The sequence below is a fragment of the Letharia lupina genome, assembly GCF_014066315.1.
Source record: "Letharia lupina isolate WasteWater1 chromosome Unknown contig_20, whole genome shotgun sequence".
In the NCBI taxonomy this organism is placed as follows: Eukaryota; Fungi; Ascomycota; class Lecanoromycetes; order Lecanorales; family Parmeliaceae; genus Letharia; species Letharia lupina.
Window position 1 is genome coordinate 1,153,124 of NW_023502989.1, and position 26,655 is coordinate 1,179,778.

Below are 26,655 nucleotides of genomic sequence, written 5' to 3' on the forward strand. Positions count from 1 at the left end.
TTGCAGAAGATACAGGCGGCCATTGTTGTAGATGTGGTGTCAGAAAGCAGAGTGGATGACGAGGGATCAGTGCCGCTTTGCTTGGCATATGCCGAAAGCGGCGAGGGGCTCAAGAACGAGAGTTCGCGTGCTTTTTCGTGTTCTGGCGTGATGGAACGCGTGCTTCCACTCCTTCCAGTGAACTGGAAGAATTATCGATACTCGGTTTGATTTCCCACTGAGCCATGGCTATCAGTAGCTACACCGCTACAGAACTTTTACGAATACGGACTTGATCTCGTGAGCGTGAAAGTAGGCCACATAAATGAGCAAATCCCATTTCCGCAATGGCAACGAGTCCTGCAGTTTACCTCTTCGTTGTCCATCGCAAGAACACCCTTGCACCATTCCGTCGACTTGACCCACGATTTCATTACAGGAGCTTTCACCACCCCTGTGCCCTGCCTTTTGATCAGAATGTACTTTTCAAGATGTACTTTTTAAGAGACCAGCTCTCCACCCAGTTCCATACCAAGGCCGTTTTCTTTATTAATAGATCCTCGCCCAATGTTGCTGAGATTCGGACTTCCGCCTGGGGGCACCAGGCTGTCGAAATTCAGTCTTCGCCTGGCTTCTATCGCTGCCAGAGGTGTCTTGGGCAAGCCAGGGGTGCGACTTCCAAGAAAAGCGCCCTGGGCTGGACTTGGAGTGACGTTGACGAAGTCTGCGAAGTTGAACTGCTGGCCAGGGGTATTGAAGTCACCCATACCTGGCGTAGACATCATGGACGAAGGAAGTGCTTGATTTTTAGAGGGTGGCGTTGAGGGAGCGAATACTCGAGACGATTTAGCACCTGGATTCGCAGGCGAGGGTGATGTGGCAAGGTATAGGAGTAAGTCCGCCCCTTCCTCGCCGGCCGCATTACCCTTGCGCTGGCGCGCAGCGCGGCTTCTGGTGGGAGGAGGTGTGCGAGGAGGTGAAGAACGATAGGCTGATGAACTTGTCCGATGTGAACGTGTTGGCAGATCAGCGTCCTCTTCCTCAGAGACATGGCCGAAAGGAGGCGAGCCGGGAACAGTGGACGCCTTGGATGTAAATGATAGGCTCGGGCCATGAGAGCTCGAAAAGTGGTGGTAAGAGTCTCGGCGATGATAGACTGGGGACGACTCTGGCAGATCATGAGAGCTTTTCCAAGATGACCGAGATGTCTCGAACTGGGGCGGTGCCATAGAAAGCGATCTCATCCGTTTCTGAGGTTTCATTGCGAGGTCAATGGCCGTAGACTGATAGATGTTCCTCTTTCGAGATGTTTTGCTGTGTCCGGAGCTACGGATATCGTCCGAAAACATGGGGCCGGTCAGGGGTGACGAAGCAAGACCACTAGAGAATATTTGATGCTCTGAGGAGCTCGAGGAAGAATTCGAGGACGTTTCAATACTCGAGCCAGGTCTCTTCCGCTTCACAGTCTGTTCAAGGCGGGCTTCAACGTCGTTGAAGCTGAGACTCTCTTGGCCGTGCTGGGCTTTGTAGCTGGCCAGAGCAAGACGATCCTGTAACTTTCTAGCGATCTAGTGTAGGTGGATTTAGCCACATGTTCTGGCTGTCAGGTATAGAGATGATTGTAAGAGACTGCGGCTCTACCTTTGCTACCTCTGCCCTCCTCAGAACCTTGGATACGACCTCTGTGGGAGGAGTTTGCCGAAAAGTTGCCGACATTGCGATTGTGGAAGTGAGAGCAAGGCTGAGAGGTGGGAATGACAAGTGTGAAGTGTTGTGTGATAGGCAATGGAGTAAGTAGTTATGGAAGAAAGTAGAAAGTCGAGGGCGGCTATCTAGTCGAAGGAATCAGGCCGGCCGTTCTGGAATCAGCACTCGGCACTCGACACTCTGGAAAGATGCAGCCGCGGTCACTTTTCTGGTCTGAGGAAGAGAAAGAAAGCAGAGGTAGGAGTTTGAAGGGAAGATGGGAAGGATTGAACGGTGAGTTGCTGTTCTGTATTCAATGTAATTTAATACGGGGTAAGCCTACTTGGTAAATTATGTAGGTACTCTAAGACCAGGAGGAGGTTGGCATTAGGCGTGGACATAAAATTAATGCATTTCATAAAAGCGACACGCGCCTCGAAGAGAATTGACCAGTGAATTGCTTGAAGTTAAGGATCTTCCCGGCTATGCCTCGGCCAGTCAAATTCATGATGACTTGATATGTAAGAAAGTACCTACTTTTAGCCGTGCCGGTGTCATGATAGGGATAGGTATGTACATTACAGTAAAGTACTGATGAGTGATGACAAGATGTGTGTCTCGGACGCTTCTTTTACTTTCCCACGGTTGAAGATGCATCCTGCGTAGAAGAAGGGAACAATCAATAGAGATACCTATGGGTATAGGCTGCCTGGCTGCCTTGCTGCATTGCTGCATTGCTGCATTGTATCTCCCTAAATTTGGAAGGGAATGACAGGATAGGGCTAGTGGTAGATAGTGAGAGAGTTGAAAAGCTCATCATCGGCATTGATGAATGATGATTTGGGCCATGGCTCCGGCGGCAAGGCTAGCTAGGTAACTACCTTACCTTAGCTGCCTTACCATACCTTACCTTAGTGCTACTGCTAGTCTGCTACAGCCTACCTGACTGGTAAAGAGAGAGACTGAGAGTAGAGTACATCCATCGTTCTTGCCTTATTTTCCTTGGAAGGTTTACCTCACAGTCTTTCCATTTTGGCTCTTGGCAGCATTTCTTCCTCTTCCTCTTCCTCTTCCTCTTCCTCTGCTTCTTCTTCTTCTTCTTCTTCTTCTTCAAGCCTTCCTTATCGTTGAGCTTCAATCTTGGGTTTCATTGGCACACTCAAATCACTCGTTTCAAGAACGCCTAGCATCTCTCGGCATGAGCTCCACATCCACTAATTCCACTATACACTCTTCTCCATGAACCCGCTCGTTATCTGGAGGCAAATAGAGACACACATCCTCTTTGGATAGTACGCGACATATTTACAGCCTAGAATGCCTTTCTTCAAGGAATTTCGGCGCAAGAAGACAACCTCTAAGACAGACAAATCCCCAAACAGCTCCAACGAATCAAACGGTTCCAATGGCACCAATGGCACCGTTCCAACCACCAAATCCTCCTCCACTATAAACTCCGTCTATGCCTCCTCCACACCCCCTTCTTCAATACAACCACACCAATCCACTCCAACCCTTGTCACGAGCAAGTCCACCGGCGCAATGACACCATTGCCTCAAAGGCCAATGCCCTTAAGCTCAGTGAGCAACAGAAGCAGTTTCATGGTACGCCCTGCTTCCGTTCGGCAACAAATATGTCACTCAGATGTTGGACGATTCGAGAGAAGCCGAAGAGTGGTGCTGACGTGTCCGTTGCATAGGGACTGAGCACTCCATCCATCAATGGAACCACTACACTTAAGATGCCAGTTTCAAGCTTTGCGCCCCGGATATTATCCATTTCCGACAACTCCTGGGTGGGTGCACTCTGCTAGCAAGACTGAGCACAGTCTGTGAGCTTCGCTAAAAATGCTTGGACAGGTACACCAAAAAGTGCTCCTCGTGTATGGTCAAATAGGTGACCCTTCGGAAAAGACGCTCGACGGTACTTTGACGGTGTGCCATCATCAAGATAGTTTCCCGGCAACGATGTGGCCTGTTAGCGATTCCCACTTCAAAGCTTTGGTCCATTTATCCCCTGGTCCCAACCGATTACGTTTTGACTTTATGTCTCCAAAAGTAGCTTCCAACAACTCCTCTCTACCCGCACATTCTTCTTGGATCAACGTCAACTTCCTTCCGTTGATCAATTCACCACCGCTCCAACTTGTTATACTGCTAGGAAAGGACTCTCCAGCCACTTTCGACGCCGTGCCGGAGCGAAAGCAGAGAGAAGGGAATGATTTGGACATAGCGGTCCGGAAGTTCCGTATGGCGGCATACTTATGGCAAGCGTTCACAGGAGAACAGATGTACCGCAACGGCTTCGGAAGGAGATGCTTTCGATTTGAAGAAGAATGGCAGACTGGATCCTTGACCTTTCGAGACAAAGAGATGGGACAGATGAGGAATGAAGCAAAGGTGCATGTCGTGAGAACAGAAAAGACGGTGAAAGAGCTTCGGGATTTAGATCTTGCACAACAGTATGACAATGCAACTCACAAGGGTGAGCTCTACAGCATTGCGATGGAAGCAGTCAAAGAGCATTTCAATCCCGTCAAAGGGCAAATGCAGTTCATCTCGCTATTGTTGCTTGATGCGCACTGGGATACGAAAGCAAAGACCATCACCGGTCATGCAGCTCTTGGTGGAGGCACTGGCGAGGTGCAGCTCGCAATCTTTGGCTCTCAAGCTCTTCAGAGCTATCCTGCAAGCATTGAGGAGGTAGTCCCTGCTTTCTCTGACTGCACTAGAACAAACACCAACTTTGTTGCGAACGATTGCAACGAATCAGGAAGCAATTGGGAGGCCGCAAACATAGGAATAGGTGCTCACCTTCACGAGACCGGTCACTTGTTCGGCTGCCCTCATCAAGAGTCTGGCATCATGCTGCGGGATTACGTGCGCCTAAATCGAACTTTCCTGTGCAGAGAACCATATTCGACTCGAACGAAATCACCGGGTGTACGACTGTGTCTGCCAAAAGACGAGTGCGGTTGGCACAGGCTTGATGCACTACGCTTCAAGTACCATCCATGCTTTCGATTACCAACAGACGGGCCGCTCAATCCCGACGAGAGCATCCAAGTATGGCCTGCTGATAATGGAAAAGCTCTCATCACGGCCCCCACCGGTGTCTCTTTTGTCGAAATCTTTGCTGAGGGTGACGAGACTTGTCGTGCTTGGCTCGAGTACAGTAGTGGCGATGTTCAGTCAGTCGGTCCGCCGCGACAGATCGTGCTTACCGAAAATGATCTAAAAGCTCGGTTGCCAGAGGACAGGAAGAACAGCAAGAAATTAAGGATCAAGATCTATTCTGCCGGGCAAGGAAGCCATGAAGTTGTCGATTTTAATACGCTCTTGAGGTCAAAAAACCACGTGGTGAAGCTACCAAATGGGCAATTGGGATTCAAGGGTTGCAAGTTAGGGGAGTCTGGGCAGGAAGGCAGTCAACCTGAGCAGGTCATACTCGAAACAGCTCATTTACAAAACAAGCTACTCACATCGATCAAAGTATATCACGGCTTTGCATTAGATGGCTTGGAGTTCTTGTACGAAGATTCAACAAGCCAACTGTTTGGAAAAAGAGAAGGCCAGCCGGGCGGCAGCGAATTCATGTTTGGTACGTTCAAAGCGCACACCGACTTGTTGCAACCAAAAGTTCTTATCAGTCTTAGATACACGACGAGGCGAAATCTTGCTGGGGTTTTATCTGCGAGCTGGACTCTGGATCGACGGCATTGAAATACTGACAAGCCTAGGCAGACGATCAGGTGTTTTTGGTAATCCAAACGGTGGATCTGGGTATGTCTCCTCTGCCCGCACTATATCTATATCCGAGCACGCCTGTTGATTGATCCGTGAACAGGCACACCCTAATACCACCTCGAGGATACTGCATCGCAGGTTTATCCGGCTCGTGCGGTCAATGGGTGGACGGTTTTTCGCTCATCATCACTCGGTAGTAATCCGACCATAAGCATTGGCGAGAATCTGCACAGCATGTTTCGCTTCGGCCTCTTTCATTGTCTTCAATCGACCCTTCAAAGGCAAATATGGACGCATTGCGTGGGTCTCTTTCTGTTGACCACTGGGCACGAGGTCAGAAGTTGAGAAAACCATAATAATAATAGCATTTGCCAGCCAAGGTGAGGGCTCTTGGAGTCGAAAACCAAGAGTATCTATGGCTGAGCGTACGAAGCATGAAGATGTCGCTTCTGCTACGAAAGACAGCTGGTGACGGGGCCCAGAGGAGGCACGATGAAAAACATAGCATGGGGTGACAGGATTTAGACAGCGAAGCTTAGACGCTTATAGAATAATGAAGTAATTTGATACCCAAGCGCTCGGTCCTCGACGATTGCGTTGACCCCACGGGTGACCTGGATAGAATGTTTGACATTCCTTCAAGGATATGGCTACTCCGTCATGGCCTTTTCATCAGCGTTGACGGGTTCGAAGGGACCACAAAGTAGCTTCTTTTGAGAGGATGTGATTTGTCCTGCCGATGAAGGAAGCGGAAGACCATCCGCCGATCAACCGAAGACGCTTTGCCATGGGGCTAGAGTCTCCCGTTGTACTCATGCCAGCTACAGCTATACTGTGCTGCAATGGTACCCAAGTCATCATGTCAATCCACAAGTCTGGCCCGGGAGATATAACCGCGATCGGCATGCTATGAGTGTGTTGAACTTTGGACCAATATCATGAAGCGTATGATTAATCCGTCCGCCGGAAAGCCGAGCCACACAGCCACAGCCAGCAGAGGAGTTGAAAATAATCAAGTACTACCGTAGTATCTCCGACGCGCCGAGAGGACCCTGGAAGTCTCGACACGTTCCAGAGGATAATGATCGGCGGTCTAAGCCACACTCCACGAGGACCTCATGACCGGGGGCAAGAGAATGAACGCCACAGCTAAGGGGTCCCTGCGGGTCCAGCGCTTGTACTCTATAGTACGATTACTCAGAGAGTCGAGGCTTTCCCGAGATGCTGTCGAAAGACTGCGTGCAATGCATGGGTGCACATGGTACCACTTCTCAGCGCTGTTCATCATGCCAGCATCAGCCGAGCACTTCGGTCAAGCCGTTGTGCCCTGGTATGCGCGCTTTCCTCCTTTCTCCTTCTCCCCGTCTAGGAGTAGAGCGGTGCGATTGACTTTTGCGCTTTGCAGATCGAAGCTATCCTTGTGATCCAATCCGTAATAGAACCGTGGTTTCGCCTGATCACCTGGTCTAGAGTACTGGACGGCACTGGTCATGTGCAAATTAATCTTCAACTGAACTTGGGTCTGAGGAGAATGAATTTGTATAGTGCCTGCGTCGATATTCGAGCGGCTAACTTTGGGTATCTTTAAAACAGTCGAGGAACACGTCAAGATGAATAAATACATTGTGTGCGTCAAGGATTATACCAATGGCAATGGTAGCACGAAGAGTAGCTTCCCGCATGTTCATCATAATCATCAACACAAGGACTCGTGTATCGTCTTGCGCTGAACTGTCGGGGGGATCGAAAAAAGAATGCTCGCGTAATGGATACCAATCTAGGGCAAGTAGTAGCAGCTAGTAGCACACCGCTCCAGGAACTGTTAGACACAGGGTTGTACAGCAATGAGTCGATGCTTTCATCTGGCAGTTCTTCAGCAGAGTATGCTGACAGCACAAATTTTTGGGAACCAGCGTTGAGCCGTAGGCTAAGGCGATTTATCGTAGACGTCGTAATGCGAATTGGGGTATCATTCAAAATGAGGTCGAGGCGCAGGTTGTGTATCCTAGAATAGAAGTCTCATTTCCAGAGCCGCACTGCTGGTGCTCTTGGTAGGTGTTTGAGTCGCTTTGGGAGTACTCGCGCCGGAGCCTGCTTCCTGCTTGAAGGCGGTGCTGGCGTTCACTTGGGCAAATTCGACAATCATGTCCTGGCCTTCTGGGAGTTCTCCAACGACCTCATCGTCGACCATGATCTTGAGTCCTCTTGAATTGACTCTCAATGTTCGTGTGACATGTCGAGGGTCGACTCCGCACTTCATGGCAATGCTCGTAATAAGGTCTTTGACTGTCCTTTCCATGAGGTAGACTGCCCTGTAGTAGTCCTCTCCGGCGGTATCACCGATCACTTTGATGAGAACATAAAAGCAAGCGATAGGCTTGATCGGCTTTTCAGCCGGGGCTTTGTAGGAGGGGTCAACTTCAAACGCTTCAATCCAATTCGACATCGACTCGTCAGTGTGCCCTTTTGGCACCTTGATTGCCGTGTTCGAAGATGGAAATCCTGAGAAGTTCGTGCTTGTGAATTGATGTCGAACAAGTTGTTGTTCCCACTCATTCGGCAGGTGCTGGTTTGAATTGAAGGGCGCAGGCTTTTGAAAGCTTGATGGCTCACAAGGCCGTGAATCGGATGGCATAGACCGTGAACTTGGCGAAGGCGAGGCTATGTAAGAGTTGGTGGGTGTCGACTCGCTGAGAGCCTTGCGGTCAGATTGGCCGACTTTGGTCAAGTCTATGGGCTCCCCCGGTAAGGACACTGGGAAGACGTCTGGATCATCTTGCTCATACCCTTTCAGATAGAGTACGCTGACCGGACGAGTCGAAGTGAACATGTCTTGCATCGTCGCAAGCTTCATGTGAAGGTCTTCCTCGACAGGGGGCCGACCATTAGATCCCTGAGATGAGACAGACCAGGTCCTTTTGTGCTTTTGAACTTTGCCAGCTCGATGACTGCCACCTTTGTCGGCGCCACTCCTTTTACGCTTTCCAAGGTCTTTCAGCCCATTCTCAGCCTGAGTGATCTGCTGATTCAACTTGTCGATAGTCTTCTTGATATGCGCAACATCATTCGAAAGCTTTCGTTCTGCGCCGTGATCTCGGAACAGCTTGACTTTGCAGAAGCAGACTTCCGCAGTCGGGGCAGGGGGCGAATCTGGAGTACCAGAAGAGATGATTTCGGTCTTTGCACATAGGCGAACGGGAATGCCTTTGACACCTTTGGAGTGGCTGAAGTCGGTCGACAAGAAATTGAAACGAACGGCTACCGAGCAGTCTGCGCTGCTTGAGCCTGCTGAAGGAGTCCAGGTCACGGAAAAGCAGTCGAAAGAGGCCGCCTCCAGCTCGACACGCGGTCGTTTGGTCTCTTCGTCACCCCCTTGATTTGGATCAACATACTCCACTGCTTGAAGCTTTCCACCCCTCAGATGAGATTCGGCCAAACCTCGTCCTTCCTTCCACAATTGCCAGCAAGCCGAAGGCCGCTGTCTTTGCTGTTCATCTTCAAATGATATACGGATGACGGTTCGATATTTAATCGGGCCAGCTGCAGGGCCGAGACCCATACTATCGCTTATGGACACCGCATATGCTTGGCCTTTATTGAGGTAGGTGACAGGAATCTCGTCCGAGTCTTTGATCATCGCTGTAGGCGCGTTGAGAGTGACAAGATAACGGAAACTGAAAACGGTTTAAACGTTAGTCGATGCATGATGGAATGGGAATCAAGTCGCTTACCTTTCCATTGCTGGCACAGGATGCGCTTGCACGCTGTCTGACTGTCTTGCTGGAAATCCCATAAATGTTGACTCCCTCGGTAGCTCTTCGTCAATGCCTGATCTTTGAGCAGGCATAGCGTGGTTAGGGTGTTCCATCGTGTCATACCCCGAGTCTTGGTGTATGAAAGAACTAGGCGCGTATGATTGTTGCGGTGTGAACCGGCTGGGGTTTTGAAACGGCTGCGAGTGGAGTAGGTGGGTATGGAAACCGTGCATGTCTATTGCGGCTGTTGCATCACTTTGGCCTGCGGAATTAGGGACTGAGAGAGGTGTCCCCAACTGGAATCCCATACCTGGAGTGTGCAAATCACCTGCCTGATTGTTGTGGAAGACAGTGTTCGTGCCTCCAGGAGTCGAACCGAAATCGCTGGATTGGTGGTTTGCGAAGGAAGCAAAGGCGAAGGAATTGGTATCAAGGATGGATGGAGTAAACCTCCAATCGTCGGGCTCGCCAAAACCTGAGTCTTGGTCTTTGCTTGTGTCTTGATCGCCGAATTGTCTGCGACAAAGGTAATAAGCAGGTTGTTAGTCGACGGGTCCATATGGTAGCGGAAAGAGCGGGCCCAACGGTAAGAAAGAACAATGACACGAGGCTCAAAACATTCCATGAGATGACCGAATGAGATTAATCGTCGCACCTCTGATCCATTGTTTGGTCCATTGATGTGCTCGTGAGTGAGGTTGAGGTCTCTAGCGTAGAGTTTGAGGATACTGCCCAGGACGGTGTTGTTGTGGCGGGCCCTACATGAGGGAAGCTTTGTTTGAAGGCAGCATAGAGCTCGTTGGCAGGCTTCTGCGAATTCTTGCTACCAAGGGTAGAGAGAGTCAGTATCATGAAGATAGGCGACGAATGACATTGGAGGGTTGAAGATGAGCGAGCAGTCAGGGTACATACCGATTGCGAAACATGGCATGAGGTGACTTGGTTCCTCAAGAGGCTCTTATAAGAGACTCATATAGAAGAAGAAGCAGAAGACGAGGAAGAAGAAGAAGAAGAAGTGGCTGTGCTGGACGCTTTTAGATGTATGCAGGTCACATCCAGTAGAAGGGCGTCGGAGAAGGTAGGGTAAAATAATGGAGTTATGACAGGGACAAGGGGAATTGGGTAAGGACAAGGTATTTAGAAGGAAGTGCGAACCCGGGAGAGTTTGATAGGCCCAGGTAGTGAAGCGTAGTATGCTTCAAGAGCGTGCGTTGTAATGGACTCGTAAAAGGGATTATACCATAGCGTCACGTGGAAGCGACGAGAGCTAACTGTAATGCATGCTCGATGGAAACGAGTGCCTGGAGGCTTGACCTGGAGCATGGGCATGGGCATGGGCATGGACGTGGGCATGGACGTGGGCATGGTGAACTCCCGAGCGTCAAAGGTTTTATTAGAGTACGACTACCTTTACCTTACCTTACCTTACCTTACAGGAAGATGGTGTGGCTCTAGGATAAGGATAGTGTCAGAAAAGAAAAAGCAAACTAGCAAACTTGCAGGGAGTTGCGCCACAAAGGGGAATACACCGGAGCCACTCTCATTCAGCGCTAAAAGAGGTTCTCAATGTAGATCGCAGCATCTCTAGCTTCCTTGTGGTAGTGGGGCTTCTTTTGACTTTTGGGCCAAGGAATTTTCCTCGCTGCTTCCGTCTCTCCTGTGGCTTTCTCCCATCCCCCCCTGCAGCAGAAAACCCGTTCATCTTTCCCTTCTCTGGCAACTCCTTCTCTCGCTAAAGCATTGCGACCGTGTGTCGGTGACGACGTGCCTCATCGTTCATGTGGCGCTTCTCTGCAAATCCCTCATCCTCAGCCACACTTCTCTCCCGCTCTGGACCCTGAGACGAGGCGCTTGAGAGTGGTGATGTGGCAGTACTCGGAGGTCACAGGTGAAGCGATTAGTCCCTCTCTGCTGTAGCCGCGTGTCCGATGATGGTACCGGCAGTATTGGCTCTCGAAATTTGCCAAGCGCCCATAGGTTCGCGAAGCCGATGCACTTTCATAACAATAATACCACTGTCAATCATAATAATAATAACAATAATGCAGTCCTCTGAACCATTTCAGGGGATTGGCCCCCCCTTCACCAACCTCTAACCGAGATGAGGTGATCCGAATGCGTGCACAACCCCATCTTACGACATATTACTATTATTTGACCTGTATATTGTTGTTTCACCCGAACATTCCCATACCTCCCTGCATGGCAAATAGGGCACCGACATAAAATTGGGTTCCATGACAGTGTCGGCGCATACAGAGAGCATGGGCCAATGGAATAACGGAGATCCCACCCCCCCAAGCACCCCTGAAGCTGCAGATAGCTGAATCCCGGGTTGTTTTTGCATCACATAGATGTAGCCGGGGGGTCCAACGATCCAGTATCGGTACGGCTTTACTCTTGCGGTCTTGCGTTCGCGTCATGGAACTCTGAGAACATCGTTGCCAAGCTACATCAAAAGGAAGCTCCAAACGCCGATCGTGCTGTCTTTTCGCGGGAAAGCCCTTGGGGAAGCGATCTCAGCCACACTCCGCGTCGTTTCTCCGATTGGAGAAAAGATCGGGAAAATATTTGCACAGCCACAGTACTCTTTGTTCGTTTACAGAATCTAGAGCAAAGACGATCACCTTAAAAGAAACCACAGTAGATGTAATAATAATATCCAGAGACGATCAGTAGGGAGATCATGAGCCATACTCGGCCGTGAAGGTCGCGAACCTCCAATGATCGCTGCCTCAGCAGTCCCCACAGAGACAATGCAAAGTGGTTCCCCATATCTTTCAAGTATAAGAGATATCACCCTATAGTCCTGGGGTCTTTCCTTCCGGGGCCAATGAATCACATTCTGGAGGGAATAGTGAAAGCGTTTTATAACGTGCGAGGAGTCATGCATCCTATTGGACGACAAGACATGTGAATTTCCGTTCACGAAATAGCGGTATCTGCTTAATTGATGCCAGGTGAAGAAATTATGTGTGGGAAGGAAGAGAGCAGAAACACTCAAAGGCTCAAAGCGTTGGGATGACAGAAACAAAGCTGAGGTACCTTCGCAAATGGTCGTGTGTTGCTAGCTAGGTAGCAAGTAGAAGAAGGAAATATGAAACCGCTCCAAAAGACGAATTAATCGTGAGCCTCAAGCCTCGCGAATCTGTCAATGACGTCCTACTCCAAAAACGAAATGGAATAAGTTACCGTAGGAGCATCGAACGTCGAGCTTGACTCTTTACCTTGAGGCTTTGGCTCTTCGGGATGCAACGAGATCAGACTTGAATTCTCTACAGTTGTATTTACGCTCAAAATCACAAGCTGCGCAATCGTGGTTCGATCTTTTCGGCTGGTCTACCATCAGATGCCATTGTGGGGTTCAATCTGCGCTGGAGTACTTGCTAAGTACTCAAATGTATTCTTGACTAGTTGTGGCGAAATACTGAGTTGATTATAAAAAAGAGCGATAGGTTAGTAGTATTCGGAGAGAGAGAGAGAGAGAATAATTAAAGGAATTGGGAAGTAGTAGTAGCAAATGTAGACTGTAGAGACGCATCGTGTTGCTATCCAATCCAACGCGAGAATGGCTCCACGGGTCATTCAACCCACAACAGACAACAGTGCAGCAGGAAGGTCCACCGACTAATTCATAGTATTAATAACCTCGCTGGCTATACAGTAGTTTGTCGATACCAAATGCACTGAGGGTTCGAGGTCAAATCACAATTCGATGTGCAAAGACCTACTCGGTAAGAATAAGATAAAAAATCACTCAAGACACCATAGTAAAAAGCAGGGCCAAAGAGAGCGCAAGGAAGTTGCTGTTAGCGTGGCTCGCGCTTTACCATTTACTAGGTAAAGTACCTACCACTTAGATTGGGGCCGAGGTGCCATCTACTTACTTTACTCGATTTAGATAGATTAATCGTCATTCAAGATATTGGTGACGATCGTCTCCTACAGCTCCCCAGACCCTCCACCCCGCAATACTGAACAGCAACGCGGCCCTCTACTCTACCCACAGACGGGGACAACCCCCCCCCCAACACCAGGCCCGTCAACATGACTTCGCCCTCTTCCGGGGAATCTCCCTCGAACAAAGCCAAAGCATCGCCCGCGCCGGCACCGTCTCCTGCGACTTCCATCGCATCCACGGCAGATACTACTACGACCTCAAGACCCGATGCATATATCTCCGAAAAATCTGATGACAGCTCAAAATTGAGGATTCTTCTGAGCATACTGCGAAAGTGAGTTTAGAGAAAAGGGTCTGGGCTTGACCTATGGCCCGTTCTCCATCCTCCATGACAGAGTGAGGTCTCTAGATTACCTTAGAGCTGCTCACGGTTCCTCCTAGGTTCATTGGCGTGTCAGATATCGCCTCAGTCAGATTCTCTTTACCCGCCCAACTTCTCGAACCCACACCAAATCTTGGTACGAAGACCGCTGTAATTCACCGACCTCGCCATGGGTCACTTGTGGCGACGTCTACTAATGCATTCTCCAGAATACTGGAACTACTTGGACCGGCCAGAGACATTTGTAGCGTATGCTGCTGCCTCCGTGGTGCTTTCAGTACCTGCTGACGCCCCCATGCAGCATCGGCGATTCTAACGATGGTCTTGGCCGAATGCTCGAGGTGCTCCGCTTCTGGTTCACCAAAGATTTGGTGCGTGTTCGCTGCTACAGATCGTCCAAGAGCAAGAAGCTCACGGGGTGCATAGAAATACGTCAAAGGCAAGCCGTGCAAGCCCTACAACTCTACACTGGGAGAGTTCTTTCGGGTATGTGAAGCGTCTCAAGCCTATACTGCAGCACCCAATGACCTGGTCACCAGTGTAACTGGGAAGTCGAAGATAACGCCCCACCAATACTCGGCGAGACGCACAAAGAATCTGCTACACAACATGTCGACACCAAGAACAAGCAAATCAGAGTATCGTATATCACTGAGCAAACTTCGCACCATCCTCCTGTATCCGCATTTTTTGTCGATTGCCCTGTGAAAGGTGTCAGCGCCCGCGGTTTCGATCAGCTAAGCGCCAAATTCACAGGCACCAGTATCCGAGTCACACCGGGAGCACATAATCTGGGTATATTCATTAACTTGAAACACCGAGACGATGAAGAGTATCAGCTGACTCATCCAATCGCACATCTTGGAGGTATGCTTCGAGGCTCTTTGTCCGTTACGGTCGCGGATAGCTGCTTCTTGACGTGCCGCAAAACCAAAATGAAAGTCATCCTCCACTACCTTGAGGAGAATTGGCTGGGCAAGACACAGAACAAGGTCAACGGCGTAGTATATACCTACGACCCCGAGAATGACAATAAGACGCGCATCAAAGACGTCCCGGAAAAGGATGTTTTGGCACGACTTGATGGCTGTTGGCACGACCAAATATTCTACACACTACAAGGCTCGAAGGTAAAGTTCCGCTTCTTTCGGATCTTCTGGCAACAAAAGTCTAATCATCTATCTTTATGCTAGGATTCTTCGGTCTTATTGGACCTCAGACCCCTTTTCCCGACCGCCAAAATCATTCCCCCTGTCGATCAACAACTTCCAAATGAATCCCAGCGTTTCTGGGCTGGCGTCACAAGTGCGATAAAGAGCAAACAATACACGGAAGCGACCAAGCTTAAGCAAGAGATCGAAGAACGGCAACGCGACAAAGCCACCCAAAGGAAAGAGAAGAACGAGGAGTGGAAGCCAAGGTTCTTTACTGACGCTGTTACTGCTAACGGGAAGCCTGATCTGACTGAAGACGGAAAGAAAGCTCTCCAGGGACTGCAGGCCGAAGATTATGGCCTGCGAGACAGTGATGTTACTGGTGCATGATGGATGACGGCTTCGAGAGACGTTGTTCCCTGGGACTCGGATTTGTGCATGCATGGTCGCGTCTTATGAACTTGTGCCGCATTTTTGGCGTGTTGGGATGGGAATGGTTTAGGCGCAAGTGCAGCGAATTTTATGTGGGGTCTATCATAGAGTCTAGATTCGAATACATACCTATATCCTTTTACTTCGTGCGATCCCGTCATTTTTTGGACACGCCTTTCTCTGCTGTCATAGAAAGGGAGAACTCCATGCATCCCAAACATGCTTAACGTCGAGCGATGGGTGAACGCCAGGGCTTAGCAACATGTCATGGCGCTCACCGCTAGTTTGCCAGAATGTTCGGGATTTGCTACTCCTGACCATGTTTAGGATCGTGCAAGCCTTAGCCAGGGGACTGACCCGCTGGAAACCTGGGTCACGATCCAGTACTAGCTTCCCGTAGAACTGAGGAGTTCCCTTGCTTGCCGGTCAGAGAGTCGCTTTATCAGCTATCTGCCAACTCTCATGTTGACATTGTGCAACCTTTCCCTCACCCTCCAGCTTCCGCAAGACTTGCACTACACCGTTAGCGGCTGGCACATGCAGATTGCTTGGCACATCTTTATACACGGCTTTCACCAATTCCAATGACGTCGCCTCTTTCCCAATATCCCTGAGTGCCTGCAAGATCTCCTCTTCTCTCTGCTTTCTGTGTGCGATGTATTCCTCAATCCGAGTCCGTCCATCTTCTATTACTGCACCCTGCGCACATGTTGGAGTCAGCGTGTTGCCTCTTCAAGGCAAAATCCCTAAAGACTAAAATAGCTTTCTTCTCCCCAAACATCTACTGTGACTCGGTATTCGGGCCCAGAGAGCAACAAAACACTCTGAAATGGACTTACATGACCCGGGTAGGCTCTGCCGTGGAATTGCTCCCGCATGCGTGATAGGCTGTCAAGATACACGGCTAAATCCTCAAACACTGCTGTTCCATGTCCCAGGACATTGTCGCCTGTGAACATTGCGTTCTCCTCTTCCAATACGAAAGCCATATGGTCCGCAGTGTGGCCAGGGCAATGGAATGCTCGCAACTTAGCTCCTTCTGTCTCAAAGATTTGGCAGTCATAAATCGGTTTCTGTCCGCTTGCCGGATCATGCTTATAAATTGTTGCCTTAGGACAAAAGGAGAGGAGGTCTTTCACGCCGCCAACGTGGTCAGGATGCCAATGTGTAATGATAGCTTGAGATATCGTGGTGGATTCCGATATGAGAATCGAGGAGAGGCAGTGAGACCAGGAAGATTTGCCTTCGCCAGTGTCGAGCAAGAGACGGGATGGGCCCCTACCCACAAGATAGGTGTTCGTTCCTTCGCAAAATCAGCACTTGCTAAAATGATGCCCGCAAATATCTGACCCTGCAAAGTGAATTGGCCAGCGTTGCCTCCTAGGATCCTGATAATCAAAGGGCTGATTCGTTGAACCTCTGGTATCTGAGGCAATTGAGTCGCCATCGACATCAATTTGGTTGGGCACCGAAAGAGAGTTGGCAAAACAACTGCGCAGAATGGCATAAATAAAGTAAGTTACAATCTAGTTCATTCGAGGTCGCTTTAGCCTCGGCTTCGGGATCTTGACGTTTCTCCCTCTCTAGCTCGCAGCTTCAGCGCCCAAACCCTGTCAAAACATCTTCCAGTTTTTGCTGCTTTGATGCTCGTAAGGTTGGCTTTTGGTAAGACATCTTGATGCTTGGTGCAATGTTCTGACTCAACGGTCTCTTATTTGGGAACTTAAAGGTGTCAACCCGCTCACGGTAGAATGACCTCAAGCTTTGATCTCCTGTTACGTCGACCAGCGCGTCTGGTTGATTGGCTCCTATGGACATGTGCAGTACTGGGATTGCATCAATGGCCTCCACACCTTCAGCCGTCAATGTCGTCTTGCTAAATGCTCCGCCAAGTTGAAAGCTCGCGTGAACTATCGAATCCCATCCAGCGCTAGTCGCACCGCCTTTTACGAGCCATTCGCTGAGGTCTTTTCCCGTTTTGTAATTCCATTTATGGTTTTGCGCCGCTTGTCTGTGTTTGGGACCAAGATTGCAGTCCTCGACATTGAATACCGATAGCGCCGGGAATTGGTTGAGATGGGCGAAGACGTTGGCAGTGATGTCCTTTTGCGAACGGCAATTGAGGACTCGGAGTATTCTAAAGGCATCTGTTGATGAAGCACTTCGTCCCCAGCCTCTGATGATGCCTTCAAGTTTCGCGAATCAGTACTGCTTCTTTGCTGTGGAAAAGGATTCACAAAACAAGGCCAATGAGTACGATACTCTCGACACGTGTATCAGAACTCAGGTCAGGGTAGAGATTACAAAGAGATCGCGCCGAAATGAAGACGTACTGTCGTCGAGCCCAATGTCTGGAGTGGTAAATTTCCGTCCGATAGTCAAGACTCCGAGGTTAGTAAGCTGGGAAATCTGGACAAGATCGGTGCGGGACTGGCTTACAACTTTGGAGTCAGTAGTGCCTCTGAAGGGGTGCATTGAGCCTTGAAACATGTCTACAAAGTAGACAATCCCATGGCATGTCCCAAGACCCAACTGTTCATCCGAAATAGGAAAGATGGATTCCGGAAATACGTACGCAGGTGACGTTGCTCAGCGACAGGAAGGTCACCCAATGATATAAGGGTGAGATAAGAGAGGCGACATAATCGCCGAGTTTCATGTTGGGTCTTGCTATGACATGATGCTTTCGTTTCAGGGCATCGATGCCTTCATTCGGATACGCAACAGCAAAAGCCTTCCAGACCTTCACGCTGACTAGTTGTCTGTGCAAGTCCTCTTGTCAGCCTTATTTTGTGCCAGTCAGGAGTCAAAATTGAGCCTACGAAGCGACGAGTCTTTCCCAAAGCAGACTTGCAACCTCCCAAGGTAGCCCCTCAAGACTCTCGGCAGTGATATTGAATGAATGACTAAGGGCGCTTCGAATGGCCATGTTGGCGAGTGATGAACATCCAGGACCTGATGATCTGAAGCATGCCGCTTCCCTGGAGCTACCCTGAGTTTTCCATACCCAGTCTAAGGTCATAGGTCCTCCTGGACATGAAACCTCGGTGAAGACTTGGCCGGACTCGTCATGTTTGATGGTCCCATTGATGGTTCTATGGTTTGAGCCATGGTAGCTGTTGGGTGCAATGAAGACACCAGTTCTCATGAGCCCCTTCTTCATGCTTCCGTAATCGTAATCCGGGGGACTAATTCCTCCAAAGGATGGCAGAAGATCAAGACACCATGTTTCCGCAGAGCAAACACGGTGTGAAGCTATAGCACGTGACAGGCGCGCTTCGAGACAAAGTAGCGGTAAAAATCTAAGACATTGAATAACTCAATAAGTAGCAAAGCGCGTGCATTACTGTATCCGACATCCTGGCTGGACATGTCAGAATCTCGCCAAAAAGACGCGCGACTGTTCATTTTCGATAAAGTGCGCTAAGATAAGATACCATACCGTATCCCGTACGCTACACTAAACCCAGATCGTCCTCTATTCCCTCGGTTCCTTATTCTCAACAAAGACTTTGTACATACCTGATACCTCCTTTCTTCCACGTCAAAGATGACGAGTGACAGAGCTCTTGGACTTGACTTGGTATCATGTTGAAGAAGCCAAGCCTACTGCTCCCAAATTACAGCAATTTGCACTGTCTTTACTGCTCTCAATCAACTCCCGTCCATACGTCAACATCATCTCCGAAGTCGCAACGACCAAGGTACTCTCATCCGAGGAAACTAGCGTTCCGATGCTTTGCAACTGTTCGCTCGGACATTCACCATACGGGTTCACCTCAAGACCCATTTTGGCCTGATCTACCTTTGCCCAATGCAGTGCCGACTCCGTATCAGATCTTCAGACTGAAGAAAGACTCGCCATACTCGAAGCGCAGGTTTTACGAACTCGTCAAAGTCTATCATCCGGATAAGAATGACCACGAGTCCGGGTCCTCCGATACAAGTGATCTACCTGGGTCAATAAGGATGGAGCGCTACCGTCTGGTAGTCACTGCCCACGAGATCCTTTCAGATCCTGTTAAACGGAGCGCTTACGACAAATTTGGAGCCGGTTGGAATGGCCAGCCAGATCATGGAGCCCCAAAATACCACTGGGGGCAAAACAATGATAAAAGATGGTCCGGCTTTGACACGAATGATTCCCCATTCAGGAATGCAACTTGGGAGGATTGGGAAAAGTGGTATCAGAGGGACAAAGCCAAGCAAGAGCCTGTCTATTTCTCTAATGGCGGATTCTTGATGCTTGTGCTCGCGGCCGTATTTCTCGGTGGCTTCGGGCAATCTATCCGAGTTGGAGAGAATATGTTCCAAAGGCAAGTTGAAAAGGTTCATGATGATGCCAGCAAAGCAATTCGACAACGGAGGACAGAGTCCCAAGGATTCGGAAATAGAGATGAGAGGTTACAAAGTTTCCTGAGAACGAGGGATCCACACGGCTACGGGGTTACAGACCCGCTGGAAGAAAGCTATCGGAAGCTCCTGCAACAGCCGGAGATATGCATGAGCGACGTTATCAATCAAAGAGGTCATGATCATGGTCAGGAATCAAAGTCGTGAGGGTTTCTTTTCGAAGGTTGCATTTGAGATTGTTGGGGGAAGGCCTGCAATGTCAGAAGGTTGCATTCAGCGAATAGGGTGGAATTCAACAGCTTAGACAAACTACATAAAGAGTACAGAAAGTCGGGATTCACAGGGACGGCTCTGCATTATGCCATCATTACCCAGAAAGTGGCTTATTATATACCCAGAAAAACAAAGTGCAAACTTCGTTGATCTGATTATCACCTTTCACTTTCTCGTTCCCTACATATAATGCTACCTTTGCACAAGTCGCTCAGATTGTACTCTACTGAAAGCTCCTGCATTTGAGGGAGTTCAGTTCTTCATCTACTCTTTAGGTCATAGTCGCTCAGATTTCGAAAGGAAGTGATAGCGCTCGCACAGTTGGCTGTGCAAGGTATGAGTATTGAAGATAAAGTAGCCATGAAAACGGACATGCTTTGGCGGACTTGCCCCAAATGATAGTGCAATCTGAGATTGCTGAAGTCAAGACTTGATGTCCACAGTTTTTTCAGACTGGTACACAGACCCCTTTCTTCGGCAGCATTTGATTCATGACGGAGAAATATGACCGCTCGGCGACAGGCTAACTTGAGACGCCCCCAGACGCTACAAGAACGCACGAATCCTGAAAGAATCATCTGCCTTTCGCTTCCTTCACGATGAATTCATTGGGAGGTTGCCCTTGGGAAACTCCCCAGGCACGTGCAACTCGCTAATTGTAGCTACACGGCTTCCCAGCGAAGGTCTACTTGCCAGGTCTTTAATGGGTGACGCTGGATCAGAGGCATGTGAGGTCGGGTCGCCTATAGTTGGCGAAATGCTTTGATTGGCAGTGTCATTCGTGCTACTAGAGGCGAACGGGAAAGCGGCAAAAATGGCTCCTTGGACAGGCGGCTGTCCTGACTCCTGAGGTACCGGAGCGGAAACTTGAGTGGCAGCAGGAGTAGTCTGCAGGCCGGGCTGGTCTTCGTGAGCAGCTGGCTTTATTTCTTTACCATCGTGTCGGTAGGCTTCGATCCCAGCAGCACCAACTGCTGCACCCCCTGCTCCGGCCAGCCAGTCGCCGTACTTGCTATCATGTCTTTCCACATTGAGGGGCAATGATCGTGGTGTAGGTTCAACCTGTTGATGATGATAGGTGACAGAACCTGGATCATCCGATGAACCGATACTCTGAGCTTGTTCAGGTGAATTATGGTCCTTAACGCCAGCTATTGTGGCCCAGTTCGATCCCTTCTGCAATGGTAGGCCTTTAAGGCCCTGCTTAGATGGCATTGGAGAGTATGAATCCATTGCCAGTGGCGCTGCAGATGCACCGTCTAGCTCTCCTCTCGCGGGGTTCGTCTCATCATAACCAACCTGCATCTGCTGCCCCGAGCTACCAAAAGGAACACCAGATTCCGAGAGTGCGCTGGCAGCAGCAACTATTTCTCGGTCACCTGTGGAGCTCGACGGACTAGAAGGGGAAACGGGCACTTGTGAGTCTCGATTGATCTTCAAAGCACTCGGAAAACGCCCACCTGGATTAGGGCGCTGTGGGAGCTTTTCCACTTGGGGTGGTATTTCGGCTTGAGAAGCGGTTGCAGAATATGGGACTTCGTCTGCTTCATCCTCATCCATACCGCCATCGCTGCTGATAGAGCCTGCTTTGTGGCTGCCTGCACTTACACTCCGTGCATGGGACCTTCGAATGAATTCTTTGCGTTCCGCGCCAGTCTTTTCAGTTAGACTTTTGATGTCGGAAAACCAGGCGAGCATAGTATCAAATGACTCGGCTCTGAATACCCATGCGTGTCCTCGATGCATACCGCCACTCTGACGTCCTTTGAGCATAAATTTGTGGGAGGTGGAGTCAGCGTTCGAATGTGAGCCGAGTTTCTGGTCTGCGAGTGGCAGAGACATGACTGGCGCTTGGCTAGATATCCGGTCTGGAGATTTGAACTCATGAATATGCGTGGTAGATAGCACATACCTATGCGAGGTCAATGAAAGCATTTCAAATAGGAGTTCAAGAAGATCCCTACCATCCAGGCGTATAACTTTTCAAGTACTTACTCTTACGCTCAAGCATTCCCGCCTTGACTTCTGAAGCAGCCGCATCATCTTTACCCGGATACGTAATGTTCTCCACTCTGCGTACTGGGAGCCTGGGATCTACGAAATGCTCATTGTTGTCAACAAAAGCGTTCCATTCGAAGTCTTTCGGGATAGCCAAAGGACCGCTTCGGAGTCTTTCAACGGTCTCATACGCCTCATCTGCTTCTCTTTTGATGATTCCAGCATACGCGCTGTATGCTTTCTGGATCTCTCCCATGACAATCGACTCGAGCTCTCGACCAGAGCTTTCCAGATTCAAGAATGCCTGAACAGTCAGCATGAGCTCTGCATGAAAGCTTCGCATTAACATACCCTATGCAGATAGTTCTCTTCTTCGATCTGTCTCCCCAATTGTCGGTCAACTCCAAGTCTGAGTAAATAGGGGTCGTTCTTCGCGTCCGTATTTGCAGCACCTAAAGCGTCTTGCAAGTCCCGTACTGCTCTCCTAGTACCCTCAGTCTCCTTGTCTACGCCGTTTTTAAAGTCACCAGAAAGGCCTTTTATCTCCTTGATCTTCTGGCCCAGATCACTCCGAAGGCCTGTGAGCTGCACGATTACCTCTTCCTCAATGGACTTGGCCTTATTGCCCTCCGTTATCGATTGCTTATGGAAGTCTCTTAAAACATATATAGCGTCACTGATTCCTCCTTCTGATACGAAGTGGGGAGGAGTAGGGATGTTCGTAATGACATTTGAAATTGTATAGAGAGATTTGGAGCGGGCGTCGTAGGATTTTTGGATGTCCCGAAAGTAGGTGATCAGATCTTTGAGCACCTTCCGCCAAACTGACGATTAGACGTATCAGCACATGTCCTTTTTGGAGCTGCTCCATATGATCTGCAAAACGAAACCTACCTTGGAACCTGTTCGCTAAGATCTCTGTGGGGCTTCCAGTCGTGGGTACAGGGGTGAAGAAGGCGCTCGTCATCTCCGATCCGTATCCACCCACATCATCTGCGAAAGTCAAGCTTTTCACGCTCGCTGGGCGACTGTCCTTCCTGCTTCCGCTTCGCTTCAAGCTATTCTTTCTACTGAGCGACTGTCGCTTTTTGAGGGTGCCCCCGCGCGAGGGCGTCAAAGTCTGTGACTGGGACATGGTGGAAGTAACGTTGTGAGTGTCGCTGTCCCCAGCTGTAGAGGACCCTGGGTGACCGACCATGGCATTTCCGTCAAGGTGAACAGACTGGTTGTGCAAGTTCGAGTGTGCAAGGGGATCGGATCCACCTTGGGCGAATTCTGTTGCTCCGACCTGCCGCTGAGCCATTCCACTATGAAGGTTTCGTCGTCAGTCCATGCCAGCTCATAAGACTTTTTAGGGGCACCGATTGGGGGGAAAACCCCTCGGCACTGCTCCCGAAACATGTCATGCGACCCAGATTGCGGCCTTGATTCAGGAAATTCTTGCTCCAGAACGTACATACCAGACGCAAAGATGACTGTGGAAGGGTAAAATATATTGAAAGGATAAGAGCGAGTCAACAGGCTCTGTTTATGGCGCCGGGTTATTGTCTAGCTGTAGCTGACGGCTAGTAGAGAGAATGAGAAGGGCGTGAGGATATGAGGATCGAGTAGTTCTTCTTGGACAAGCACTTTGTTGCAAAGCTGGTCGAAGCAGCTTGTACGATTTCATTAATGACGCACGAGGCTTAGGGGTGGCTGCTTGGGAGAGCCAGTTCGATGAATTGGGCACAATAGGAATCGAATTGTAGATTTACGGATGCCCCGGCTTACTGGAAGAATTGGTGAATGTTGCTACTCCAGCTATTAGGATCCCTGAGTAAGGAATAAGGAGCAAGGAAGTTTCAGGAAAGATGCTGCAAAGAGTGAATCTTGATACCATTAATGGAGTATAACATTAAATACGTCCTCATGGTGAAGTACTAGTACCCTACGAGCCTACCACCTTTGTTGACTAGGTTCAAAAAAGGTTCCGGCGAACGTCATCCCTCAACACACGCAATACATGGGTACCTACTTTAACGTTGTACAATACAGTAGCAGCCTCAAATGCCTTCTTCCAACAACCCCGGCTTCTACTTCTACTATTGTTCAATAAATTGGTAAGAAATTGCATGTCAATACTTGATTTGAGAATTTGGGAAGATTGTCTGTTTTATTTCTCACAGTCATGTTGCGACCGTTGGATCAAAGCGTCTGTTCTGCCAGTTTTCTCTTTTCACTGAGACAGCCGGTGCTCAGACCAAGATCCCATATTAGATGGAGTTGGTGAGGCGCCGTTCCTTCCTGAGAGCCTTCAACTTCCGGATGGCCTCGGCCAATGGTATCAATTCCCCTTTCGATTGCGTTTCCTGGTCATCACGGTTGCGAATATTCACAGAGCGCGATTCCCTTTCTTGGGCTCCCACCACTAGTTCATATCAGCTGAATCACTGCTATCAAGAGCCTTATCGAACTTACCGAAGATGAAATTATACTGTGCCAATTGCCCAATAACGATCTTCTTCTTCATCGTATTCCCGCTGATGTCAATGTCCGCGTGCATCTTCTGAGCTCTGAGTAACTGCTGCACCTCCTCGACATAATCATTGACTGTTGGCATGACTGGAATGACCAGGACCTGTCGCGGACTTAACCAAAAAGGCCATTTCCCCGCAAAATGCTCAGTTAGGACGGCCATGAACCGTTCAAAACTTCCAACAATCGCACGGTGGATCATGACGGGACGAGCACGTCCAGGGCCAGGCGCTTTTGGTTTGCTCGAGGAGCCAGCAGAACCGTCTGGCTGCGCGTCCACTGACTCGTTGGCTTTGGCCTTCGAGCCCGTCTCCGCGGTCATGTATTCTAATTCGAAGTTTTGTGGAAGCTGGAAGTCGAGCTGGATGGTAGCGCACTGAAAATCTCGCATCAAGGCGTCGGATATTCCAATATCAATCTTGGGTCCATAAAAGGCACCATCTCCCTCATTGAGCTCCCATTGCCCACCGCCGGACGCTGTGAACTCATCTAGAGCTTCTTTAAGTTTAGACTCTGCAACATCCCAGGTCTCGAGATCTCCGAGGTACTTCTCGGGCCGCGTTGAAAGCTCAAGCTTGAACGGGAACCCAAAGAGCCCGTAGATACATTTGAGGAAATCGAACAGTCCCTCAATTTCTTGCGTTATCTATCACAAAGTCACTTCGTGCGTATAAGAAAATACTGCCAAGTTGCTTACCTGGTCTTGAGTACAGAAGATATGGCTGTCGTCTTGCTGGAATTTTCGAACTCTGGTCATGCCATTGAGGGCACCAGACGCTTCGTTTCTATGCAAAACACCGAAGTCGGCCATTCTCAACGGTAATTCACGGTAACTCCGTTCCCTATGACTGAACATGACACAGTGTCCCGGACAGTTCATTGGCTTCAAAGCCCATTTTTTCTTCTCGATTTCGAGGCTGAACATATCGTCTTGATAATGCTGCCAGTGGCCAGACCTTTTCCATAAGTCAACGTCATACATATTAGGAGATTGCACTTCCTGGTATCCACGTTTTTGGTATTCGGAGCGCAGTAATTTCTGGAGAGCGTTGAAGATGATAGTCCCATGCGGCAGAAGAAAAACATTGCCGGGAGAGACTTCATCAAAGAAGAACAGTTCTTGCTCGGCACCGATCTTACGGTGATCTCGCTTAGATGCCTCTTCGAGGAACTTTTTGTGATCTGTCATGTGCTTCTTATCCGGGAAAGCAACGCCGTATATCCGTTGCAGCGAATCGTCGTCCTTATCGCCTCGAAAATAGCATGAGGAATTCTGAGTAAGTCATCTGTCAGCAGTGTGTCTCATTCACGATCATTTTCACCAACCTTCATGATCTGGAATGCCTTAATTTTTCCGGTATTTTGGATGTGAGGCCCAAGACATAGATCCACCAAGGTTCCACACTTGTATACAGTGCTTCCTTCGGGAGGTAGTAAATTTTCAATGTAGTACATTTTGTATTTGCTGTAACCAAACATTTCTTTCAAGTCCGGAATCGACACGTGCAGTCTCTCAAAGGGTTGCTTCTCTTTGAAGAATTGTGTCGCTTTTTTTTCCAGGGGTGCCCAGTCTGCCTCCTTTACCACTTGTCTGAGACTCGTCAGCGCGTTATTTTTTACTCGTCATCGAGTGGCTAGCCTACCCTTCGGCTATAGCCATATCGTAAAAGAACCCTTGTCTGACGGGCGGACCATGTGACAGCAGGCAGTTGAATTGGCACTCGCAAGCTTCCCCTAAAACATGGGCGCTGGAATGCCAGAAGACCTTTTGACCTTCGGCAGTGGAGAAAGGAACATAGCTGACCCGACACCCATACTCCAATGGCCTATCAAGATCCCAGAGCTCCTTCCCGTCCACTTTTGCAATGACAACATCGCTACTAACATCCTTATCCACATGCTTAAGAAATGACCCTGGAGTAGACTCCCATGCCTTTGCGGCGACGGGCATTGCCGCTCTTGGTTTGCCCTGCTTGTCTGGTCCAAATTCCAGGACAACGTCGATCTCTGGTTTCTCCTTCTCCAGGATCTCCGCATGACGTCGGCGCTTGAGCTTGTCAAACAACTCGTTGCGTCGTAGAATAATATCTGGGAGCGAGGCAGCCATGGCTTGATTCGCCGCACTTCTTGAAGGTGATCCGTTTTCTTTAGAAGAGATATGGGAATTTGGAGCGTCCTGAGGCTGTAAATGTCCAGCTTTGGGGCCGTTCCTGGAGGTTTTCCTGGAATGCTTAGATTTGGGACTCTGAGCATTGGGCTCCGGCAGTGGTTGTGCAGCTTCTAATTCACTCTTCGAATACTGTTGGGCATGTGGAGATGCGGGACCTCGAGCATTTGGGGGATTGGATCGCGGTTCTGCGGCAGGGTCACTCGCTGCTGAACGGAGTGCCAGATCATTGCGTGACTCATAAGATCCAGCAGCTTCTCCGTTCGCTCGAGTTTCCATTGCTGACTGCTCCATGGCGCGTTGAGTCACATTCG

The 26,655-nt window shown here is 49.4% G+C and overlaps 9 protein-coding genes across 9 annotated transcripts; 3 read left to right on the top strand and 6 right to left on the bottom strand.

Annotated features, from left to right (window-relative positions):
- Window positions 1-479: 479 nt before the first annotated feature.
- On the bottom strand, window positions 480-1,695 carry HO133_005147 (uncharacterized protein; the record flags this gene model as incomplete). Its single annotated transcript, XM_037296059.1, has 2 exons — window positions 480-1,547; window positions 1,621-1,695. 2 exons carry the CDS (start codon window positions 1,693-1,695, stop codon window positions 480-482), a joined length of 1,143 nt encoding a protein of 380 aa, XP_037148757.1.
- A 1,287-nt stretch (window positions 1,696-2,982) lies between these two features.
- Window positions 2,983-5,609, top strand: HO133_005148 (uncharacterized protein; the record flags this gene model as incomplete). The annotated part of the gene is made up of 5 exons (XM_037296060.1): window positions 2,983-3,270; window positions 3,366-3,461; window positions 3,526-5,266; window positions 5,322-5,448; window positions 5,513-5,609. 5 exons carry the CDS (start codon window positions 2,983-2,985, stop codon window positions 5,607-5,609), a joined length of 2,349 nt encoding a protein of 782 aa, XP_037148758.1.
- Window positions 5,610-7,417: 1,808 nt separating this feature from the next.
- Window positions 7,418-10,093, bottom strand: HO133_005149 (uncharacterized protein; the record flags this gene model as incomplete). The annotated part of the gene is made up of 5 exons (XM_037296061.1): window positions 7,418-9,086; window positions 9,144-9,429; window positions 9,478-9,683; window positions 9,823-9,990; window positions 10,080-10,093. The coding sequence occupies 5 exons, from the start codon at window positions 10,091-10,093 to the stop codon at window positions 7,418-7,420; spliced, it is 2,343 nt and encodes a 780-aa protein (XP_037148759.1).
- Window positions 10,094-13,214: 3,121 nt separating this feature from the next.
- Window positions 13,215-14,994, top strand: HO133_005150 (uncharacterized protein; the record flags this gene model as incomplete). Its single annotated transcript, XM_037296062.1, has 7 exons — window positions 13,215-13,402; window positions 13,510-13,586; window positions 13,660-13,699; window positions 13,752-13,821; window positions 13,877-13,936; window positions 13,990-14,580; window positions 14,644-14,994. 7 exons carry the CDS (start codon window positions 13,215-13,217, stop codon window positions 14,992-14,994), a joined length of 1,377 nt encoding a protein of 458 aa, XP_037148760.1.
- A 468-nt stretch (window positions 14,995-15,462) lies between these two features.
- Window positions 15,463-16,025, bottom strand: HO133_005151 (uncharacterized protein; the record flags this gene model as incomplete). The annotated part of the gene is made up of 2 exons (XM_037296063.1): window positions 15,463-15,735; window positions 15,876-16,025. The coding sequence occupies 2 exons, from the start codon at window positions 16,023-16,025 to the stop codon at window positions 15,463-15,465; spliced, it is 423 nt and encodes a 140-aa protein (XP_037148761.1).
- A 607-nt stretch (window positions 16,026-16,632) lies between these two features.
- On the bottom strand, window positions 16,633-17,965 carry HO133_005152 (uncharacterized protein; the record flags this gene model as incomplete). Its single annotated transcript, XM_037296064.1, has 4 exons — window positions 16,633-17,222; window positions 17,370-17,466; window positions 17,612-17,798; window positions 17,859-17,965. 4 exons carry the CDS (start codon window positions 17,963-17,965, stop codon window positions 16,633-16,635), a joined length of 981 nt encoding a protein of 326 aa, XP_037148762.1.
- Window positions 17,966-18,586: 621 nt separating this feature from the next.
- On the top strand, window positions 18,587-19,596 carry HO133_005153 (uncharacterized protein; the record flags this gene model as incomplete). Its single annotated transcript, XM_037296065.1, has 2 exons — window positions 18,587-18,619; window positions 18,727-19,596. The coding sequence occupies 2 exons, from the start codon at window positions 18,587-18,589 to the stop codon at window positions 19,594-19,596; spliced, it is 903 nt and encodes a 300-aa protein (XP_037148763.1).
- A 660-nt stretch (window positions 19,597-20,256) lies between these two features.
- On the bottom strand, window positions 20,257-22,963 carry HO133_005154 (uncharacterized protein; the record flags this gene model as incomplete). Its single annotated transcript, XM_037296066.1, has 4 exons — window positions 20,257-21,574; window positions 21,627-21,964; window positions 22,012-22,484; window positions 22,555-22,963. 4 exons carry the CDS (start codon window positions 22,961-22,963, stop codon window positions 20,257-20,259), a joined length of 2,538 nt encoding a protein of 845 aa, XP_037148764.1.
- Window positions 22,964-23,912: 949 nt separating this feature from the next.
- On the bottom strand, window positions 23,913-26,635 carry HO133_005155 (uncharacterized protein; the record flags this gene model as incomplete). Its single annotated transcript, XM_037296067.1, has 5 exons — window positions 23,913-24,067; window positions 24,118-24,820; window positions 24,872-25,447; window positions 25,501-25,765; window positions 25,818-26,635. The coding sequence occupies 5 exons, from the start codon at window positions 26,633-26,635 to the stop codon at window positions 23,913-23,915; spliced, it is 2,517 nt and encodes an 838-aa protein (XP_037148765.1).
- Between the last annotated feature and the right edge of the window lie 20 nt (window positions 26,636-26,655).